This window comes from Crotalus tigris, unplaced genomic scaffold (genome assembly GCF_016545835.1).
Source record: "Crotalus tigris isolate CLP2741 ecotype Arizona unplaced genomic scaffold, ASM1654583v1 scf7180000018825.4774228, whole genome shotgun sequence".
NCBI classification, from domain to species: domain Eukaryota; kingdom Metazoa; phylum Chordata; class Lepidosauria; order Squamata; family Viperidae; genus Crotalus; species Crotalus tigris.
The window spans coordinates 2852719-2873818 of record NW_024097215.1 but is presented as its reverse complement, the minus strand read 5'-3'; the positions used below and the strand labels follow the sequence as shown (position 1 = coordinate 2873818).

At 43.3% G+C, this 21100-nt stretch overlaps 1 protein-coding gene across 2 annotated transcripts; it reads right to left on the bottom strand.

Annotated features, from left to right (window-relative positions):
* Positions 1-2196: 2196 nt before the first annotated feature.
* ELMOD3 (ELMO domain containing 3) lies at positions 2197-19379 on the bottom strand. Of its 2 annotated transcripts, none has more exons than XM_039356547.1 (11): positions 19253-19379; positions 17789-17866; positions 16402-16471; positions 14340-14405; positions 12924-13015; positions 11382-11505; positions 9467-9589; positions 7596-7726; positions 7202-7278; positions 5828-5955; positions 2197-3472 (listed from the first exon to the last, which is right to left on the bottom strand). In XM_039356547.1, the coding sequence occupies exons 1-11, from the start codon at positions 19265-19267 to the stop codon at positions 3252-3254; spliced, it is 1125 nt and encodes a 374-aa protein (XP_039212481.1). In that variant the 5' UTR covers positions 19268-19379; the 3' UTR covers positions 2197-3251. The 2 variants fall into 2 exon arrangements, with proteins under 2 accessions (XP_039212481.1, XP_039212482.1); XM_039356548.1 differs by lacking the exon at positions 19253-19379 and adding an exon at positions 18927-19007.
* Positions 19380-21100: the final 1721 nt, after the last annotated feature.

Here is a 21100-nt window from a genome sequence, read left to right as displayed (position 1 = left end):
TTGCAACTGTTAATGGCCAATTGCGTTGATCTTCAGGAACACTGATGTCCTTGAATAAAATTGGGTACCTGAAAAGATGCTTCCAAATTTGTATTTGGGGCTGTCACAGAGTAGCACATCTTCCCTTCCATCCTGCCCAGAGTTGATCTGTAATGTTTCACTGGTTTGCATGAGGTTTTCCAGAGGCCCAAGATAACAAAACCTCAAATGAATCCAATGAGATGCAGCTCTAATTTATGTTCTCAAAACAGCATCTCAACTCATGCTCCTAGAGCAAGGGTAGGCAACCTTGGCTCTTTTATGACTTGTGGACTTCAACTCCCAGAATTCCTGAGTCAGGAGTTGAAGACCACTAGGCATAAAAGGGTCAAGGTTGTCTACCCCTGTCCTAGAGCATCCTGTGTTATGTCACACTTGTTTTCTGCTAAATCAAGCTTGTGCAATATTTCTCCCTCTTCGTCTATGATGTTTTTAGCAGGCTATAACGGGGATTAAGAGTGCTGACACTCTAAAGAGAGGTTTCTGTGGTTTACCAGTTGAAAAACAATTTTTCTGATGGCACTTTTGTAATGTTATTCAGCTCCCACAGTCAACAACCTAAAGTAAATCACACTGTTGGGTGAGGGTTCCAGTCTCAATATCCTTTGAAGGCTGGAAACGTCTTTCATGAAGACTTCAAAGAACTTATCTTGAAATTCAAGCCAGAGTAGAAATGTACAGCCTGTAAACCAGATACACGAACTCCTGTATAGCTCTGCCTAAATATAGATGTCTTTTTCAGAATCTCTCTTCCATGGGTTTCCATCATCCAATAGAAAACAGAGGGACCACTTTCCCAGTGTAGCATCCCATTTGGGGAATCTTCTCCCTTGGACCACCTGTCTAATTCTATTACCTTTCCCCATCGTGCAACTGCATTTTTATTGTAGTAGATATCTTGTTGGATTTGATGATACTTTGGGCTCAACGTGTTCGACTTTCACTTGGTTGAAAGGCAATATATGCATTTTTATGAAGAGGAAATAAATGGCAGCAGAGACAGACCCAAAAAAAAAAAAAAAAATCACCTACAACCAAGAGCTAGAGTGAAATTTGAATCTGAAATGCAGCACCCACTACAGAGAATTGTTTTGGATGGAGAACAAAAACAAAAATAAAAATAATTAATTGGAATCTTGAACATTTCACACTGCGAAGTTGGGTTGTGGATTACGTTTGGTTTCTTCTGTCAAGCATAAGCATGATTGTAAACGTAAAAGGCAGCCAGAAAGCCTTTTGAAAGAGCAAGATGACAGCGTCAGCAAACAGAAATCTGAGGGGAACATCTGAGTCCTGCTGTTGACAACTTCGCCCTCCCCCAAGCTGTATATGTGTAGTATGGGTAGTCCTCGAGTTACAACAATTGAGATAAGAATTTCTGTTAAGCATGTGGTTCTTAAGCGAGCCGTACTCAATTTTCCAACATTTTTGCTACCGTTGTTAAGCAAATCACTGCACAAATCCTTTAAGCAAATCACAGCTGTTAAGTAAATCACTGCACTCAAAGGAATCTTGCAATCATTATGCGAATCCAGCTTATCCCACTAACTTTGCTTGTCAAAAGTTAATAATAAGAATGGAATGGAATAGGGAATAGGAATAGGGAATAGAATAGAACAGAATAGAAGCTGGAAGGGACCTTGGAGGTCTTCTAGTCCAACCCCCTGCAGAAAGCAGGAGTCCTTGTATCATCCCAGATGAATGAATGTCCAATCTTTTCTCTAAAACCTCCAGCGATGGAGTTCCTACAACTCCCGGAGTCAAGATGTTCCACTGGTTAATTGCTGTCAGGAAATTTCTCCTTAGTTCCAGGTAGGGTCTCTCTCTAACAAGCTTCCACCCGTTGCGTCTTGTCCTGCCCTCAGGTGCTTTGGAGAATACGTCAACCCCCCTCACCTCTGGGACAGCCCTTCAAATACCAGAAGACAGTTATCATGTCACCTTAATCCTTCTTTTTGTTGGGCTAGACATACCCAGTTAACCCTTTAACCGTTCATCGTAGTTTAGCCCCCAGGCCTCTTATCATCGCCGTTTGCTCTTCTCTGCACTCTTTCCAAGGTCTCATCATCTTTTTTGGAGCCTGGAAGTACTTCAATTCAAAAAGTATTAGTTTTTGCATCTAATTTGAGATTAACAGAACGGACAAGCAGCCTGGGATTGAAGACAATAATAAGTTTAATGGGGGGGGGGGAACCACCATCCACTAAGGCTTGAATTTTACATCACGGCTGGTACACTGGACAAGACATCCGTGCGAATTCTGCATAGCTGAAATGAGTCTTCCGGAATTAGACAAATGACTTAAAGGCTTATTGCGCAGTAACTTTTCTCGCTTTATGAGACGCGTTTGAAAACTTCACATGCAGTAAATTTAATCCTTTTTGCCGATTATCAAACCCAGAGCCGCCCCAAGACCTAGAGAAGTAGAAGAATGGGAATAAAATAATATTGGCTTTGTCACACAGCCGGAGGCTAAAAAAAAAAAAAAAACTGTTTTGCCTCATTGATGTAAGTGCTAGATAATCATTCATAAAAAGGAAAACTGCTACAGTGTCATTGCTGGTGGTCTCTTTTTATCATTTTCAACAGCTTTCAGTGCGGGTGTCACCGTAGAACCTAATAATACTCGTTGGTTGATCCCGTTTCCAGCAAAACGCGCCCTCAGTGGATTGATAAAAGTGTCAGGAATAAGCCATCTGGAAATAGATGCCTCCCAACTGATAGAAGGACTCGGTTCTTATATGTCTAGGTAAAAGCGTAACTGAAGCGTGAAAAAAAACAAAACAACTTAAGCCTGGAGGTACTGCAACTCAAATTTCTTTAAAAAAAAGAGAGAGAGACATGAGCTCAGATGTCACAATCCGTTAACCCATTAATATTTCTTAGCTGGAACATTGGAAGAATATGGCGGGGGTGGAGGGGAGTGTAATGCTTTTTCATATATCAGATTTACACTCCCTGCTACAAATTCGTCTTAATGCTACTAACTGGGAGAAGCGGATCCTAGCTGTTCTTCTTCCCAAGCTCCACCCCGGGAGCTCTCATCGTACTTGGTGACAGCTGCTCTGCCCTACAATCCAAGTCCTGCATTTCTACTTCAGCAGCCTTTCAGGAGCGTGTCAGCCCTCCTCCGAGCCCTTATATAGGCTATAAAACAACCAACTTTGCCGATTAATCCCGGACAAGGATTTTCACACCGTTCTGGATCCAGATCAGCTGTCCTGTGCTTTCTGGGTCGCCAGGTCATCTAGGCTAGCGAAATTCAGCTCCTTACTGTCAACGGGACCAGAGCTTAAGTTAGGACCAAGGACATCCAAGCTGAAAGCAGGAGCCTGAAAACTATCATCCCCGCCTGCTGAAGAGCTTCTGTTCATAAATGTCGCCATGTGTCTCAGCAGCTGCTTTGGGTTCTTTTTGGCAAAGGCTTCCAATTCTAGACAGAGCAGAAAGAAAGAAAGAAAGAAATTCAAACAGGAGAATTATCTATAATATGAGCAGGCTTTGAAAAAACAAGCTCAACATCCGGCATAGGATGCGTATAGACGGTCCTTGACGTAGGATTGCAATTGAGCCCAAAATTTCCAGTGCTAAGCAAGGCAGTTGTTAAGCGAGTTGCACCCCATTTTTACAACCTTTTTGCCAGCTGTTAAGCAAATTGTTGCTGTTGTTAAGTGGTTTTTGTTAAGCGAATCTGGTTCCCCCCCTCTCCCCCCCCCCCCGTGACTTGGCTTGTCAGAAACCGGCTGGAAAGGTTACAAATGGTGATCAGATGAGCCCAGGACAGCACAACTGTCATAAATAAAGGCCAGTTGCCAAGCACTCCAATTTTGATCACGTGGCCGTGAGGATGCTGCAGCTGTCCTAAGTATGAAAACCAGTCATAGGTCACTTTTGTCCAATGCTGTTGTAACTTCGGTCACTCGACAAATGGATGTTAAGTCGAGGACTTAATGTGTACAGACATCTGGTTTGTGTCATGGTTCCGACAGTTGTTTACCTTAAAGAATCTTTATTTTGAATAGCATAATATCGGCACTGCATAATCAAAGCCAAAAACTGAATTCCCCTCCCCTGGGCTCATAATATCAAATCACAATTCCCTCCTCCAATTAACAGTTATAAATCACATTTCCCAATTAGCTTGAAGTGTGGGCCTCCTCTCCAGTTCTCCAGCCCACCAAGTCCTTATCAGCTCTGGTTACAGTAACCTTGTTTCTCACACTAGGCTTGGTGTTATTATGTTTAGCTGGACTCTCGTTCACATCCCCCCTCCCAGCATCACTTAACTCTAAAAGCAAAAGGTAAAAGATGGCTACATTTCCATCTGTTGCCGATGAAAAAACATCTGACGTTAGCAGCGTTGACATCAAGCTGCTAGTGCTCTTTCCAATTTAGCATCCTTCTGATATATGAGATTGTAGTCCAATTAACCCTAGCCACAAGATCAAGCACTATGAATTTCTGAGATTATAGTCCAAGGATGGGATTGGGGGATAAATTCAATGAAGAATTGGGTACGTTAAATTTAAGAGAAGAGAAGACACAATAGAAGTCTTCCAATGCTGGAACAACAGCAAGGAGGATTTTCCATAGTGCCCGAGGACAAGACAAGAATCAACTTGTGGAAGCTTCTCCCAATAAGATGAACCCAAACTCCACCAAGAGAAAGAGAAAGATTTCCCTGTTCAGTCGTGTCTGACTAACTCCGTTTCTCACCCAAGGGAGCCAGCGTTGTCCAAAGACATGTTCTGTGATTATGTGGCCAAAGGAGCATGGAACGCTGTTACCTTCCCATTGAAGTGGTACCTATTTATCTACTCACATTTGCATGCTTTCGAACTGCGAAGGTGGGCAGGAGCTGGAGCAAGGAACGAGAGCTCACCCCATTGCACAGCACTTGGGTCTCGAACCAGGGCTATCAGCTCTCCAGCTGACAAACTCAGCATCTTTAACCCCTGAGCCATTTCTCCCTCCCCCCCCTCTCTCTCTCACACACACACACACACACACAAACACAAACACACACACACACGAATAAGGAGGAATTTTCTTGGCCATGAAAGAGCTATTAACTACTAGTGACACGATCTGCCTCCTGGATTCATGGCTGCTCCATTTGGTTTTCCAGCAAAGGCTGGACAGTCATTGGCCCAGGATGGCCTGAGAATACCTGTCCTAGGTGTGGGGGTTGATCTAGAACAATGATGGCGAACCTTTTAGAGACCGAGTGCCCAAACTGCAACCCAAAACCCACTTATTTATCGCCGGGTGCCAGGTGGACGTGGCCCACTGAGTGGGCATGACTGTGGTGGTCATGGCAGATTGGGTGGGTGTGGCTAAGGTAGGCGTGATCACCTCGATGTTGCTCATGGGGCGGGACGCCTGTGGGGGCCGGGCAGGGTTGGGGGAGATCTAGAGGGTCTCTGACAGGTGGGGCGGTGGGCAGGAGGCCTTGTCCTGCGGGGTGAGGCGAGGCAAAGTGAGGCAGGGTGGGGGTGCCATTGTCACAGGGCAAGGGGAGGCAGGGGCTGGGGTGGCTACTGCCTGATACCATCGGCCCCTGCACACAGAGGCCAGCGAGCGCATGGGTGCTGGGATGCATCCGGCCATGTGGGACCTCAGCGAGTTAGCAGGCGGCTGGTTGAAGAGGGACGGTTGCCATCTCCGGGGCATGGTGCGCACGTGCCCACAGAGAGGGCTCTGTGTGCCGCCTCTGGCACGCGTGCCATAGATTCGCCACCACTGATCTAGAAGACTTACCAAGTCTTCAACCCTATGATTCACCCACCTTTTAAAACAAAACCAGAATCGGAAATGGTCTTTTGCTGTGTTTTCCAGATGTTGAAAAGCCGTAAGAATATAGCCACGTACAAATCATTGAGCACTGCAATGACCTGCTGCCTCCGATTGCACTCTCTGAAAAGACACATTACAAGACATTTACATCCAGCACCACCACCACCTCCCTACGGTTATCAGTGGGTCATTTATTCCAAAGGCTTAATGTTCCTTGAGCTGTCTGGGGTTCTTCTCTTTTTCTGAAATGAACACTTTTCTGCTTCAGCAAACCTTTTAAACTTTCCTTCAGGGCCCCGGCCCGTAGATGGCGCAGTTTGGCTACGTAAGAATTCACATTTGTTTTCCGTGTTTAGAGGACTGAATGTGGAAAATATAGAGACTTGCGTGCTTGTTTTTAACTGCAAGAAGACTTAAAGCAGTGGTTCTCAACCTGTGGGTCGGGACCCCATTTGGGGTCAAACGACCATTTCACGGGGGTCGCCAAACAACGCAGTCCGCCATTTTTCCTCCCTTTTCCTTAGCTGTGCTACTCCCTTTTATTCTATTGGCTTTTGAAAGCCAATAGAATGGACTCTCTTGAATAGAGTCTAATTCTATTGGCTTTCAAAAGCCAATAGGAATTGTCCAGGCTGTCTCTGCCCTGCTGAGCCCGCCAAAAGTCCCATTCTGCAAACGGTGCTGCACCAGTTGAGTAGTCCTCGACTTACGACCGGTTGAGTAGTCCTCGACTTACGACCGGTTGGGGGTTGCGGCATTAAAAAGGTTGAGAACCACTGACTTAAAGGATGTACTTGTACTTTAAACAAATGATAAGAGACTATTTTGCTTTTCTCTGGGCTGTGAACCGGTTTAAGAATCTTTTTACTGATAATAAATTAAAGAAGTTAATTTTATCTTAACTTCTGTCTCTTAGAAAAGAACACAGAATAATAGAATTGGAAGGGACCTCAGAGATCTTCTAGTCCAACCCCCTGCTCTCATTTGAAGATGGCCTAATGCATTAAAAGCTGACAAAGGCGCAAAGAGAGCCATGGCAGTGGCATCCATGATGCTGATATAATGTCTGATACATACATGTATCGTGGCACAAGCATGTAAAGTCACAGCACAGGCGTGATGACAACCTAGAACTAAGGGGAAACTTCCTGACAGTGAGAAAAAATGAATCAGTGGAACAACCTGCCTCCAGAAGCGGTGAATGCTCCAACACTGGAAGTTTTTAAGAAGAGATTGGACAGCCATTTGTCTGAAATGGTATAGGGTTTCCTGCCTGAGCAGGGGGTTGGACTAGAAGGCCTCCAAGGTCCCAATTATTGTTATTGTTATATGTCCCATCAACATCCAAAGCCCCAGATGAACTCACCTGGAAAGGCGTTCCTCCCTCAAAACCTGAATGACAATACGGGTAATATTGATAGACATCACACAGAAAGGAAAATTCTGGAAAAAAAACAAACAAACAAAAAACTACATTTTTAAAAGAGCCCTGCCTACAACAAGACTCCAAAGGCAATCCCTTTGGCTTTGCTAGAGATAAAAACAGCTGGCATGTTTCAAATCAGGGTTTATCAAATTTGACAAGTTTTAAGCTGGCTGGATTTCAACTCCCGTCCAGCTTCGACCTGCCCACTTTGAAAAAGCGTTATTTTAAATGATCAGCCCGAAAGCTTCCGTTTTCAGCACGGGCGTACACCACCACCACCGCTCTTTCAAAAGGACAATCTGAAGACGGAAGCCAAGAAAACGAGGAAACGTACCTGAACTTCATGATGGGACAGCTTGAAAATTTCTCTAGCTACAGGTAATATCCGAGAATCCATCACAAAATAAAGGGTTTGCATCAGTCCCAGCAGCCCTGCTCCACGTAGATCTGTGCCGGGATCCATTCCTTATGTGGGTAGAAGACATTAAAGTCACACCAAGAAATGCTCTTGTGTATATTAAGCAAGCTTCCAGACAGTAAATTGCTGAGTCGGACACTTGAGATATAGCTGGCATTAAAGTAGCCTGACAAAAACGTCATGCTCTTCCTCATAAGGTGCCACTGAAATATAGACAGTCCTCAACTTACTTCGTTTAGTAACAACTCAAAAGTTACAACGGCACTGAAAAAAGCGACTTATCATCGTTTGTCACACTTAATGACTGTTGCAGCCTCCCCAGGGTCATGTGATCAAAATCCAGACACTGGGCAACTGATTCATACTTATGACCGTCGCAGTGTCCCGGGATCATGTGATCACCTCCTGCGATCTTATGACAAGCAAAGTCAACGGGAGAAGCTCTTACTAACTTAACAACTGCAGGGATTCCCTTAACAACAGTGGCAAAAAGGTCATAAAATGGGGCAAAACTCACTTAACTAAGGTCTCCTTTGGCAACAGAAATTTTGGACTTGGTTGGGGGCATACCTTGAGGACTAGGCAGCTTCAAAAATTATCTCCTATACAGCTTCAAAAATTATGTCCAGCTGCAAACATTGCCTATTAATTATTCTAAAGCAGGGGTCTTCATACTTAGCCCTTTTATGACTTGTGGACTTCAATTCCCAGAATTCCTCAGCCAGCATGCCTGGCTGAGGAATTCTGGGAGTTGAAGTCCACAAGTCATAAAAGGGCCAAGTATGAAGACCCCTGTTCTAAAGCTATTAGAGACCAAGAGAATGGCCTGGAAAATGTTTTCTTACTGGATCTACAAAGGAGGCTTGTTAAAGCCTTGGAGAAACATGCAATGAGTAAAGAAATCAAACCATGCACACCAAAGCAATGTGACAGAATTAAAGACGAAGATAGTTAGAAATAAAAGGAAGTAATATAAAGTCGGCTGATTTGATCAACGTTAAAATAAGGCTCTTTTTTGCAATGTTCGAGCAGCTCTTTGTGGGCTTTTTGCTGACAACAGGGTTGAAAAATTGATGGTTTATGGATCTGTTTAGAGATAAGGGGATGGGCTATGGCAGGGGTAGGCAACCTTGGCTCTTTTATGACTTGTGGACTTCATCTCCCAGAATTCCTGAGCCAACATGGCTCAGTTTGGAAACCTCTCCCTTTCCCCTCAGCATGGCTGGCTCAGGAATTCTGGGAGTTGAAGCCATAAAAGAGCCAAGGTTGCCTACCCCTGGGCTATGGGAAGAAGAGATATCAGTTGTGACATTACGAGTTAGTGTGCTGTAAAAGGACACCTCGCATGTATGTGTGGGATGATGTGGGGGTTGTATTTAGCTTAAAGACTTTTGTTCAGGTAGGTAAGTTGGTAGGTAAGAAGTAAGGAAATTGCAAAACTTGCCTATCTACTCAGCAGGGAAATTCAAACAGTGCCAGAAGTAGGCAGAGCATGATCCCCCCTGGTCTGTGCATTTGGGGAAGTAAGAGGGGAAATCAGGAGATCTGCATCTCCTCACCCTCCAACAAATATTGTGGCGACCGGTTGCCCTGGTCCTCTGGGAATCTATGTGCTGTGAAGGGGAAGAAATCAACGTGATGATGTTGGTGCACGAGACAAAAAGCACAGATCACTTCAAATGGCCAACAGGCACGTTCTTTGTTCCAAAGGTCATGAAAGAGAATGAAACCAGGCTCCCCCGTGTATATGTGCTCACGTGAAGACTCTTGTTCGACACTCAGCGTACCTTGAAATCCAAGATCTTCCCAGTGGGCTCCATAACGGGCACAATCAAACCGGGAGCCAGTGAGTTTCTTGTAAACAGTTTGCAAGATCCTCATGTGCACTTTTTCATTATTATCCAAACCACCTGTACAGGGAAAGGCCCATTAGGTTCTCTATGTAACTGAGAACAAGATAGTTGACCTATCACTTTGTTGTTTGTACGTACACTGAGAGCTTATGAACCAGAGGCAAATTCCTTGTGTGTCCAATCATACCTGGCCAGTAAAGAATATTCTGTTCTGTTCTGTTCTATTCTGTTCTATTCTATTTCTATTCTATTTCTCTTCTCTTCTCTTCTATTTCTATTCTATTCTATTCCTATTCTATTTCTATTCCCTATTCTATTTTTATTCTATTCTATTTCTATTCTATTCTATTCTATTCTATTCTATTCTATTCTATTCTATTCTATTCTATTCTATTCTATTCTATTCCCTATTCTATTTTTATTCTATTCTATTGTTGTTTGTATGTACACTGAGAGCTATGAATCAGAGGCAAATTCCTTGTGTGTCCAATCATACTTGGTCAGTAAAGAATATTCTGTTCTGTTCTGTTCTATTCTATTCTATTCTATTCTATTTCCTATTCTATTCTATTTCCTATTCTATTTTATTCTATTCTATTCTATTTCCTATTCTATTCTATTCTATTCTATTCTAGTCTAGTCTAGTCTAGTCTAGTCTAGTCTAGACTAGTCTTCTTATTCTTATTCTTACCCTGCCCTACCCTACCCTTCCCTTCCCTATTCCCTATTCCCTACCATTCCATTCTTTACTTTGGGGTCCTCAGTGCTCTCTGCGCTTAGTTGTTTTCTTGCAGGCATTTCATTATCCAACCAGGTAACATCTTCAGACCACTAATTGGGTAATGAAACCTCTGCAAGAAAATTATCAAGCTGAGAGAGCACCAAGAACTCCACAGTTCAAATATTCTTTTCAATATTGGCTTCATTTACTTCATACTTCCTAAGGCCCAAATAAGTCCTCCAGCTTCTCTGCTTAAAGATCCCAGAAAGCATGGAGAATCTGCCTAAGCTCTATGATGACCTTCTGACAGTTAAAACAGACCGTGCCAAGGCAGCTGGAACAAAATGGGATCAACATCACTTTCTCGGTCTTTGTAGAAATGGACAAAGCAACCATTGATTTTTTTTTTTTTACATTTTAAATTTTTATTCTGTTTTTCATTAAAAGTAATCCCCCAACACCGGATATAGTGTAATGAAACAAATCCATAAAAAACTATACCATACAGGTAGTCCTCAACTTACAACAGTTCCTTTAGTGACCATTCAAAATTACAGCAGCGCTGAAAAAAAAAAGTGACATACGACCATTTTTCACAGTTGCGACCTTGGTCGCGTGATCAAAAATCATGTGCTGGGCCACTGACTCATATGTATGACGGTTGCAGTTTCCCAAGGTCAGGTGACCCCCTTCCGCGACCTTCTGGCAAGTAAAGTCAATGGGGATGCCAGAGTCACTTAACAACCGGGTTACTAATGTATCAACTGGGATGATTCCCTTAAGAAGTGTGGCTAGAAAGGCCGTAAAATCAGGCAAAACTCCCTTAACAAATGTCGCACTTAACGACAGAAATGTTGGACTCAGTTGCGGCCGTACGTTGAGGACTACCTGCACTGAAAACCAAAATGAAACGGATCACAAGACTTAAGGACTCCGAGACTCCTACCGCTGCATTAACCACAGCGGACAGCAATGTTTTGACCGACTTTTGGCAGACTTTTCTAGTGGCCCCTGAACTTGAACTGCTGATTAGAGGCAGTAAGGAAGTTGCTGTAAAACTATTGCTCGCTAATTAACAACAGAGCCCTTGGGGAGAGGCTTGCTTTCATTTTCAGAGGCAATACTCACACTGGGCAATGGCCAAAGCTAAGTCTCTCTCACTCTGCAGCTGTTGCTGAAGGCGGGGAGGACCAAAAAGGAAATGGGCCATCGCAGCCAGGCCTCTTCTTTGGATGGTTGGCCGAATCTTTTTCTGGAAGAAGCGAAAATTAAAGGTAGAAAGACATGCAGGTGTTAAAAACAGGTCCCTTAGCAAAGCCACAGGGAAAAGAGCAATGCAAGGGCATCATTGCCAAGTGGCAGGGAAGCTGTACGAAGAACTTGTAGGAGAGATAACAGAACAACAGAGTTGGAAGGGATCTTGGAGGTCTTCTAGTCCAACCCCCTGCACAAGCAGGAGACCCAACATCACTTCAGACAAATGATTGTCGATTCTCTTCTTTAAAAAACTCCAGTGCTGGAGCACCCACAACTTCTGGAGGCAGGCTGTTCCACTGGTTTATTGTTCTGTCAGGAAATTTCTCCTTAGTTCTAGGTTGCTTCTCTCCCTGATTAGTTTCCATCCATTGTTTCTTGTCCTGCCTTCACGTGCAGCATACAAATTTAATAAATAAAAAAAAATAAGATCCACTATAGTCTCTGAAGAAAAAGAACTTCTTTTGAGAGGTGTTACTATCGGAGTTACATAAGACTGAGAACGAAAGGGGCTTGCAGCTACTTCTACCAGCTATGTCACTTTGGATCCTGGCCGAGTTAGACATCCACTCATTAGGGAACTACTTAGGGATAGAATCAAGATCATGTGAAGTGTTAATACCACTTTACAAGGCCTTGGTAAGGCCACACTTGGAATACCGCATCCAGTTTTGGTCACCACGATGTCAAAAAGATGTTGAGACTCTAGAAAGAGTACAGAGAAGAGCAACAAAGATGATTAGGGGTTGGAGGCTAAAACATGTAAGAAACAGTTGCTAGAATTGGGTATGTCTAGTTTAATGAAGAGAAGGACGAGGGGGGACATGATAGCAGAGTTCCAGTATCTCAGGGGCTGCCACAAAGAAGAGGGAGTCAAGCTATTCTCCAAAGCGCCTTAGGGCAAGACAAGAAGCAACAGATGGAAACTAACTAAAGAGAGAAGCAACCTAAAACTAAGGAGAAACTTCCTGACAGTTAGAACAATTAACCAGTGGAACAGCCTGCCTCCGGAAGCTGTGAATGCTCCAACACTGGAAGTCTTTAAGAAGAGATTGGACAGTCATTTGTCTGAAAGGGTATAGGGTTTCCTGCCTGAGCAGGGGGTTGGACTAGATGACCTCCAAGGTCTCTTCCAACATCATCATCATTATTACTGCAAGTCATATGAATGTATTCATTGCTGTCCTAAGGACCACAAAGGAACTGTCTTCAATCCCTAAAATATTTAAGGAGTAGGACAGTGGCGTCCATCCTAGATGGCCCATACCCAGTGGTGGGACTAAAATATGTGAACAACCGGTTCTCTGTGTGGATGCCGCTTCCAGAAGTCCATTCTGGGCCTGGGCAACAAAAAATTAGCTACGGTTCTGCTGAAGTGGTGCAAACCGGCTGAATCCCACTACTGACCATACTTACCCTACAGTCTGACAGGTCTGCTGTTTGGAAATACTGCAGGGCTTCATTGAAAGCGATTGAGGGAACCGGGCCAAGGGGTTTCTCCACAGTGCCTGCAAGCAAAGGAAAAGGATTGGATTCTGACATCCCTGTTCCTTCCAGCAGAAGAACAAAGCATCCTACCGTATTGAGGGGAGAAAAGTTGAGCCACAAATGCGGTTGTGTTTGAATTTTCCAAACTGGAATAGCTCATGATCAATACAGGTAGCCCTGGGCTTACGGCCACAATTGGGAGCAGACTTTTTCACTGCTAAGCGAGGCCCTTGCTAAGGGAGCGACCCTCCATTTTATGACCTTTTTGGAGCGTTGAGTGAATCGCCGCAGTTGCTAAGTGAATCACAAGGTCGTTAAGCAAATCCAGCTCCTCCCTTTGACTTTGCATGTCGGGAGCTGGCTGGAAAGGTCACAAATGAGGATCATGCGACTCCAGGAGGCTACAACTGTTGTAAATGCACACTGGGTTGCCAAGCGGTTGAATTTTGATTGTGTGACCACAGGGGATGCTTCAACGGTTGTTAAGTGTGAGGATCTGTCATAAGTCAATGTTTTCAGCGCCACTGTAATTTTGAATGATGGCTGAACAAATGACTGTATGTTGAGGACTACCTGGATAATTCAAAATACACATCAAGTATTGATGGGAAACCTTAATTGTCTCTCTATATACACATACAAAGTTGGGCCATAAGAAAGGCTAAGCGCAAAAGAATTGAGGCCTTTGAACTCTGGTGCTGGAGAAGACTCTTGCGAGTCCCCTGGACTGCAAGGCGATCCAACCGGTCAGTCCTAGAGGAGATCAACCCCGACTGCTCTTTAGAAGGCCAGATCCTGAAGTTGAAACTCAAGTACTTTGGCCACCTAATGAGAAGGAAGGACTCCCTGGAGAAGAATCTAATGCTGGGAAAGATGGAGGGCAAGAGAAGAAGGGGATGACAGAGAATGAGGTGGCTGGATGGAGTCACTGAAGCAGTAGGCGTGAACTTAAATGGTAGAGGACAGGAAGGCCTAGAGGAACATTGTCCATGGGGTCGCGATAGGTTAGACACGACTTCGCAACAACATACACATACACATCCTATTTATACCATGGTTTTTAAAGTATAACTTTGTTTACGGTTTTTTTTTCATCTTTATTATTTTTATTGCCTTGTTTAGGGGTAGTTTTCTTGTTGAGTATCCTTTTTCTACTCCATCCTGCACTCCTTCCCAGACTGAGCAATATCAAAATAAGTCAATTAGACATGCACACAAACTGGTGGACTTTGTATTATGTGCGGCCATCCGTAATGCTAGCATTGTGGCAGGTAGCACAATTAAAATTCAACTCAGAACAGATCCCAGAATGGAGTAAAATGAGACAGTACTTATTTTCCATACCTCCCGGATGGATGCTTGCTATGTTGTCCCATTCTTCACGGGCTCGTAGTACCTCCTCTGAAATATCTAGTAAGAGGAAAAACAAGATGACACACCAGAGTAGCTACACGCTCGAGAATCACTTACAAAGCAGTTCATTTAAAAGGCCTGGAAGATAATTCCATTTCTTTTAAAGGTAAAAAATCTAGGTGTAATTTTACAGAGGAATTACTGAGTCTGTTATGTGTACTTCTATAACTGTCTGGTTTGGTACAGTAACCAAAGAGGACAGGTATAAGCACCATCAGAGTTAAGCCTGGAGAAAGAACAACTGCAATCAGCCTACCTTCCATAGAAGACCTGTATACTGTATGGGTCAGAAGGAAGGCTGCGAAAATATCTACAGACCCCTGAAATCCTAGAGGGAAGTGAGGGGGTCTATAGATTAACTATCTCAACCCCTCCCCTTAGGATGGCGATTTAGGGAATTGCATGCCAAAATAACTAGACACAAAGACAATTCCCCCCCCCCCCCCGTGCCATCACCGTGCTGAACATTCAATTCTCTCAGTGCTGCTTAATGTCTCTTACCCTATGTAGCATGGCTGTAGTATTATTATTTATCCTTATTTTCTTTTTTATTCCTCCTTTTATTGGCTTTATTGTTCTGTTGCTTTGCATGTCCACTGAGTGCTTTTGTACCAGAGATAAATTCTTTGTATGTCTAATCACAATTGGCCAAATAAAGTATTCGTTTCAATTCAATTCATCTCCAGGCACTATGCAGCAGCTCCATTTTATTCTTCTAAATGGGAAATTGTAGAGGTGGATTTTAAAACAGAAAGCATCTGAAACTGACAAGTGGAAATAATACTAACTGTGAAAACCCTAACCCAGTTGTAGGCAACCTTGGCTCTTTGATGATTCGTGGACTTCAACTCCCGGGAATTCCTGAGCCAGCCGTGCTGAGGGGAAAGGGAGAGGTTTTCAAGCTGAACCATGCTTGCTCAGGAATTCTGGGAGTTGAAGTCCACAAGTCATAAAAGAGCCAAGGTTACCTATCCCTGCCCTAACCTTTCCAGGTAAATGGCTACTACTGGTTAGGAGGGAACGAGGGATTTCAAGAGTGGCTTGGAAACTGTCACAGAATGTTGAAAATGAAGATCTCATGACCACAACAAAAGCATAGCAACAATGAAGCAGCCACAACTTCCCCAAATTTCATTCCCTTAGAAGTCATGGGTCCCAGATTTGGGGCACATTCTGCAATTTAGCCTATCTGAGGTACTTTGGCTCAACAACTGTGGCCCTATGATGTGCTGTTTTGCCTAGCTAAAGCTGACGACAATGAGAGTTTTAGTAGTATACAGATTTTTATGTACCTAAAATCCACCTCTTTATAATTAATGTCATTTTTAAGAGCACCATAAAAACCATAACTCTGCCTGTCAGCTAATCGCAATTCAACCTTTACTGACTTTCATGAAGAATTTCAAGGAGCATCTGACTCTAGACCCCGTTATAAATGAGAAGCAGATGAAGCAACTTAAATTTCTGGGAGATCTAAAACCGTCTTCTCAGTGACTTCAAAGGTGCTTTATCTGCCACAGTTCCTTAGAAGTAGAGTACAAACCAGCTTCAAAGACGAGGCTTGAAGTACGCTTTACATGCAGAGTCACACCAATTTTTTCCAGTAAAGTTAGAACAAGTCCTTTTGAAAGTGAATTGTTTTGCAAGTCTCTGCTCTTCAGTGTTTCACATCATCCAAAATGCAACAGAATCCAAGAAGCAATAGCTACATTTCTCCTGATATTCAGGGGGCTGAATGACAATAGTCTCCTAACAAGGCCTCAGCTCTGGGCCTTGTATTAGGGTGATTGGGGTTCTTGTCGGATATGTTTGATCATGTGGATGTCGTTAGCCAAACTCACCATCTGTTCTTCTTCTTTGTTCCTTTTCTTTTTATACTCTTTGTTATATTAATTTTCAACTTCGTTTGCTTTTATTGTATACCATCCAGAGTCAGTTTGGTATTGGGCGGTGCCTAAACTGAATAAATTAAAAAAATTAATCGGATCTTTACCTGATTCCTTAAAATCATTGGGTGTTGCTGATAGAGACTGGAGCAGTCCATTCTGTTTCAATGCAGAAATCTGAAACAGACAGAGAAAGGTGGGGATTCTAAGGTTGCAAAGCAGGATGTTGTCAGGCATGAAGAATTAGATCTACATGTTAAATTCCAGTTAAGCTGATTTATTGCTCATGTCTATACACCAGAATCTAGTCAACTAACATTCAGCATGAAACTGGTGCTAAGATAAGACTTAATGGAATTCAAGAGGGATTGGACTTAAAATGGCTTGAAGGAATGTAAGGACTCCAGGCTGATTCCTCTCTTGATTCTATCCCCAGGCTCTGCCTCTCCTTCTGCTAGGGATGTGAAGAACCCATAGGCAACCTTTTCATAACTTCTCTGAGGCCAATATCTCATAAAGTGATTTTGTGTCACTGATTCAGAGCTCGTAACATCCCAAATTTTTCTGTCAATGCACATTTTTAGTAAGAACTGAAAAGTCACAAAGCAACCCTGTTGCTTAGATTAACCTGTTTAATTGTTACTATAATCACCCAGTGTGCTTCATACAAGGTTAACACCACTACAGTTTGTCTCAATTTGCCTGATTTTCTGGCTTTACCCACCAAGCAAAAGTTTCTTGGTCGTTTTAAGATGGGTGGACTTCAACTCACAGAATTCCTCAGCCAGCATGGAATCAAACATGGACCCTCAAAATTTCAACAAAGGGTTTGCATACAGCATAGGAAAGCCTAAACTACATGTAAAGATAAGCACCATCATATTAAAAGGTTTTTTTTCACAGTAAGCAAAAATATAAACCTGATGAAATTATGTTTCTGTCACAGAGGATTAAAAACTGGAGATATGAGTGAAGAAATAAGAGCTGTTTGGCTCAAGTCCCCAGCAGTTAATATCTGTACTCTGTAGAAAGGAAATTGAACAATTTCCTCTTTTAAAGGAACAAGCAGACAAAAAAAAAGCTGTTATTTCCTTTCTTTCCACAATGTTACATTGAACAAAACAGGCAGTTTCAGATTTGATAACTTATTCCTGAGGTTTTTTTTTTTTAGAGTTTTATGAGTGAAATAAGATTATGGAAAATCCCTCAAACTCTATTTCTTGCTGTCATTTGAGCAAGAGAAACTGTTGTACATTTGCATAATATTTAGATTTAAGAAAAAGACTGCATACAGGTCCACAAACTGTGGTTAAATCCTGAGAAACGTGAATGCAAGTTGGTTCTCGTAATGCAGTGTAAAGCCTGTTCAGACACTACTTGTGAACATTCCCCAATAATGTTGTTTCCTAAACTTACACCCGCAGTCTGCTCTAACCCCCAATGATCCTAGAATGTGAGGAAAGACAGTTAGAACTTAGTGACCAGTATACTCACGTGCACAGCTTTGTAAACTGGATAGGTAATTGTTTGTGTTTCACGCTGGCAGTTGTTTATGCTGCACTGGTTCATCCCCTAATGGAAACAATGAAATCAGAGTCACCAGGGAGGGCAAGTTCATTTCTCAAATCTCAAACAAGAGAACAAGAAACTCAACTACATGAAGCACAGAACTGCCTGCATTAATTGCAACTGAGCGTTATCCATTTCTTCCCCATAATCATGGACGGTGTGATTCCGGAATTACTGCTAGGTAAAAATATGTTCCATATTCTCTTCCAATTATTATGGAATCTTCCATATTCCCTCCCACAAGAGGCTCACCAACTTCCATGCCCTTTTTGGGGCAAAAAACAGCAAGACCTCCCAATTGCACCCTGATTCAGGTGACCCTGAGGTCCCAGATGAACCCAAGTGGCCTCAAACAGTTCTCAGGTAGAATGCTAACGATCAGATGACTGCAAAGAAATTCAATCCTTCCATCCATCCCTATCAGAACCTATCCTTCCATCTCCCAGAAGTGATGAACCAAGCTTCTAGTCCTTCTCCTTTTCCTTCTTCTCCTTCTTCAAAAAAAAAAAAAAAAAAAAACAGTCCAATTGCCATTTGAAGGAAAAAGCACCTTTGAGACAACTATAACCTGGATGACTGAAAATCTCCACAGACAGCAGGACCCAAGTTCTAATTTGGACATGCATTTGAATATTCTTTGGGTTTGGGGGTTTGTTTGTTTGTTTGCAAAAGTCGAGCAGCTGCAGCTTTCTACGCCCACCAACACAACTTCCATTTGCCCTGGCTTGAAGCAGGAGGTCGCAAAGCGAGTCCTAAGAAGGAACTCCACCCCTGGGGCTTGGGGAACCTGTCCAGGTTGCCAGAATGTCCCTTGAGTGGTGAGGCATCTAAACTACAGCCTGGAGGCCAATGGATGTTTACTGTTATGCTGCAGAAGGCCAGAAGCGATTAAGAGGGGAAGAAAAGGTGCAAAGGATGAATGTATGCCGGTAACCCAGCTTGGTCTCTGGTGGAAGCCCCTTTGCAGGTGGAGAAAAGATTTTAACCCTCCCTGAAACCCACTCCCACCTCCTTCTCTTAAGTCCACAATTCGTGGGGTTTTTTTTTTTCAAAAAAGACTCACCTTTTACAGTTCCTTCTACAAAGCCATCTGATCACGACAGAATCCGCCACCCCACCCCCAATTAAAGCACCATTCCCACGACCTCCTGCTCCAGAGGGGCTTTCTTTCTGCCCTCTCTCAACAGCCCCCCCTGCGCTGTGGACCCCCAACTCACTAAGCCTTAAGCCTAAATCTTCTCGCCACACCAGCCGGCTGCCCAGGCTCGCTTCCTCCCTGTGCACGCATCTGCAGACACGTGTCAACATGTTCCCACACTCCCCGTGCCGCTGCTCTTCCCACGGCTCTCCCCAGAGCCCCCTGCTGCCTTTCTCCCCCTCCTCACGCACCCACGGAGGTGTCATTCCTGAACAGTTGGACCGAACCCGACTTTTAACTCCGCCGTTTTTCCTCCAACCTGGGTTCTGTTGCTAACATTCCCTCCCCCGCTCGTGACGCCCACAGGAGCCAAAAGCGCAGGCGCGCCGCTTTGCATGCTGGGAAGTGTAGTCCCAGCTTAGTTCGGGACTGGAAGGCTCGCTCCGAGTGCGGCGTTTGCTCTGCTCGGGGGCAAAGGCACCACTCGGAAAGAAAATATGGCATAAAGCAAGGGGCTGGGGCGTCTGGAGCATGCATGAGACTTAAACGGGTTTGCACCGAAGTGATTCCCATTGAGTCCAAACCTCGTCTTAATAAGCCCCAGGAGAGTTTTAGGGAAGGAAGGAAGGAAGGAAGGAAGGAAGGAAGGAAGGAAGGAAGGAAGGAAGAGAAGCGAAACACTTTCAAAGAAGAAAAAAACAAAGTCTAGTTGCCTTTTGGAAAAAAGCATCTTTGGGAATAGCTGATCCTTTGGATTGTCTGCAGTCAGATATCTCCCAATTCATCTGGAAGATTTTCTGCTTGTTCAAAAGTGGCACTGGCTAGAGATTGGGAGGTCTTCTGCCAGGAAACAGAGGAAGATTCTGTTTTTCTTCATTCTGATGTTTCTCTGATTAGCTCTCGCCCCGATAGCTTTATGCTACATCTGAGCCCATTCCATCAACGCTTGTCAGAAACAAAGCAGGACTTGATTTTAAATCCATATTTTGGGGGGGTCTCACGGAGTGAGGGCAACCTGCCTAGAACTGGGCTGCTAAGGGACATGTGGAGTGTTTTGTGAAATGCCCACAATTTGGCTTGCAAATTGAATTTTGCAGAGGCACCTCTGCTGACAGCCCTGGGACTGAGATCAAGTATTCTGCAAGGCCAAATTAGAGCTGGCCTTTTTGCTTACAGTGAATGTAAATGTAAGCAATAAATAAAGCCTCGTGATTTAATACAGCGATGAACCCAGACTGAAGAATATAAACTGGTCTAAGATGTAAAAAGGTGATGCATTTTTCTATTTAAAGCCTTCACGTGCTGCTGATCTATGAGCAGGCTTCTGAAACAGATAACCATGAAAAGAAATAGTCCGTCCATACATGCACAGTGCAAAAAAATAAAAGGCACAAAATCCTGTGTTCAAATGGTTGTATATGAGAAAATAATGCAGCATAATATATTTATAAATCTAACTCTACCAGTAGTCCTTGACTTACAACAGTTCAGTTAGTGACTGTTCAAAGATACAACAGCACTGAAAAAACTTGACTTATGACCATTTTTCACACAACAGCCCTGTGGTCGTGTTATCAACACTCAGATGCTTGGCAACTGACTCATATTCATGACGGTTGCAGTGTCCTGGAGTCACGTGATCTCCTTTTGCGACCTTTTGACAAGCAAAGTCAATATGGAAAGTCAGATTCACTTAACCGTGTTACTAACTTAACTGCAATGATTCAGTTAATAACTGTGGCAAGCAAGGTCGTAAAACGAGGCAAAACTCACTTAACAAATGTCTCACTTTGGAACAGAAATTTTGGGCTCAATGGTAGTCGTAAGTCCAGAATTACCTGTACTTACCTGTACTTAGATCCACTATTAGGGGACAAATTCACTTGCTAATTCTAACAGACTATCTCACAAACTTTAGTTAAACTATTCCCGAGAGACAGCAATTCATTTTAAAGAGAAACCTCAATTTAGAAACAATTTAAATTATTTTCTCCTCTTGGAAGCAAAACCGTCTGCTACTGTAATCTTCTGTATTTTCACTCTATTAATTAATTAAACAAAGCAAGCCTGCTTCCATAAAAGGAAAATTTCATGAGGAA

Coding starts and splice junctions, on each gene's coding strand:
- ELMOD3 (XM_039356547.1), bottom strand. Junction 16,472..17,788: donor CAGTTTACAAAGCTGTGCAC/GTGAGTATACTG, acceptor TGTCTGTTTCAG/ATTTCTGCATTGAAACAGAA. Junction 7,279..7,595: donor TGTCCCATCATGAAGTTCAG/GTACGTTTCCTC, acceptor TTTTTTTTCCAG/AATTTTCCTTTCTGTGTGAT.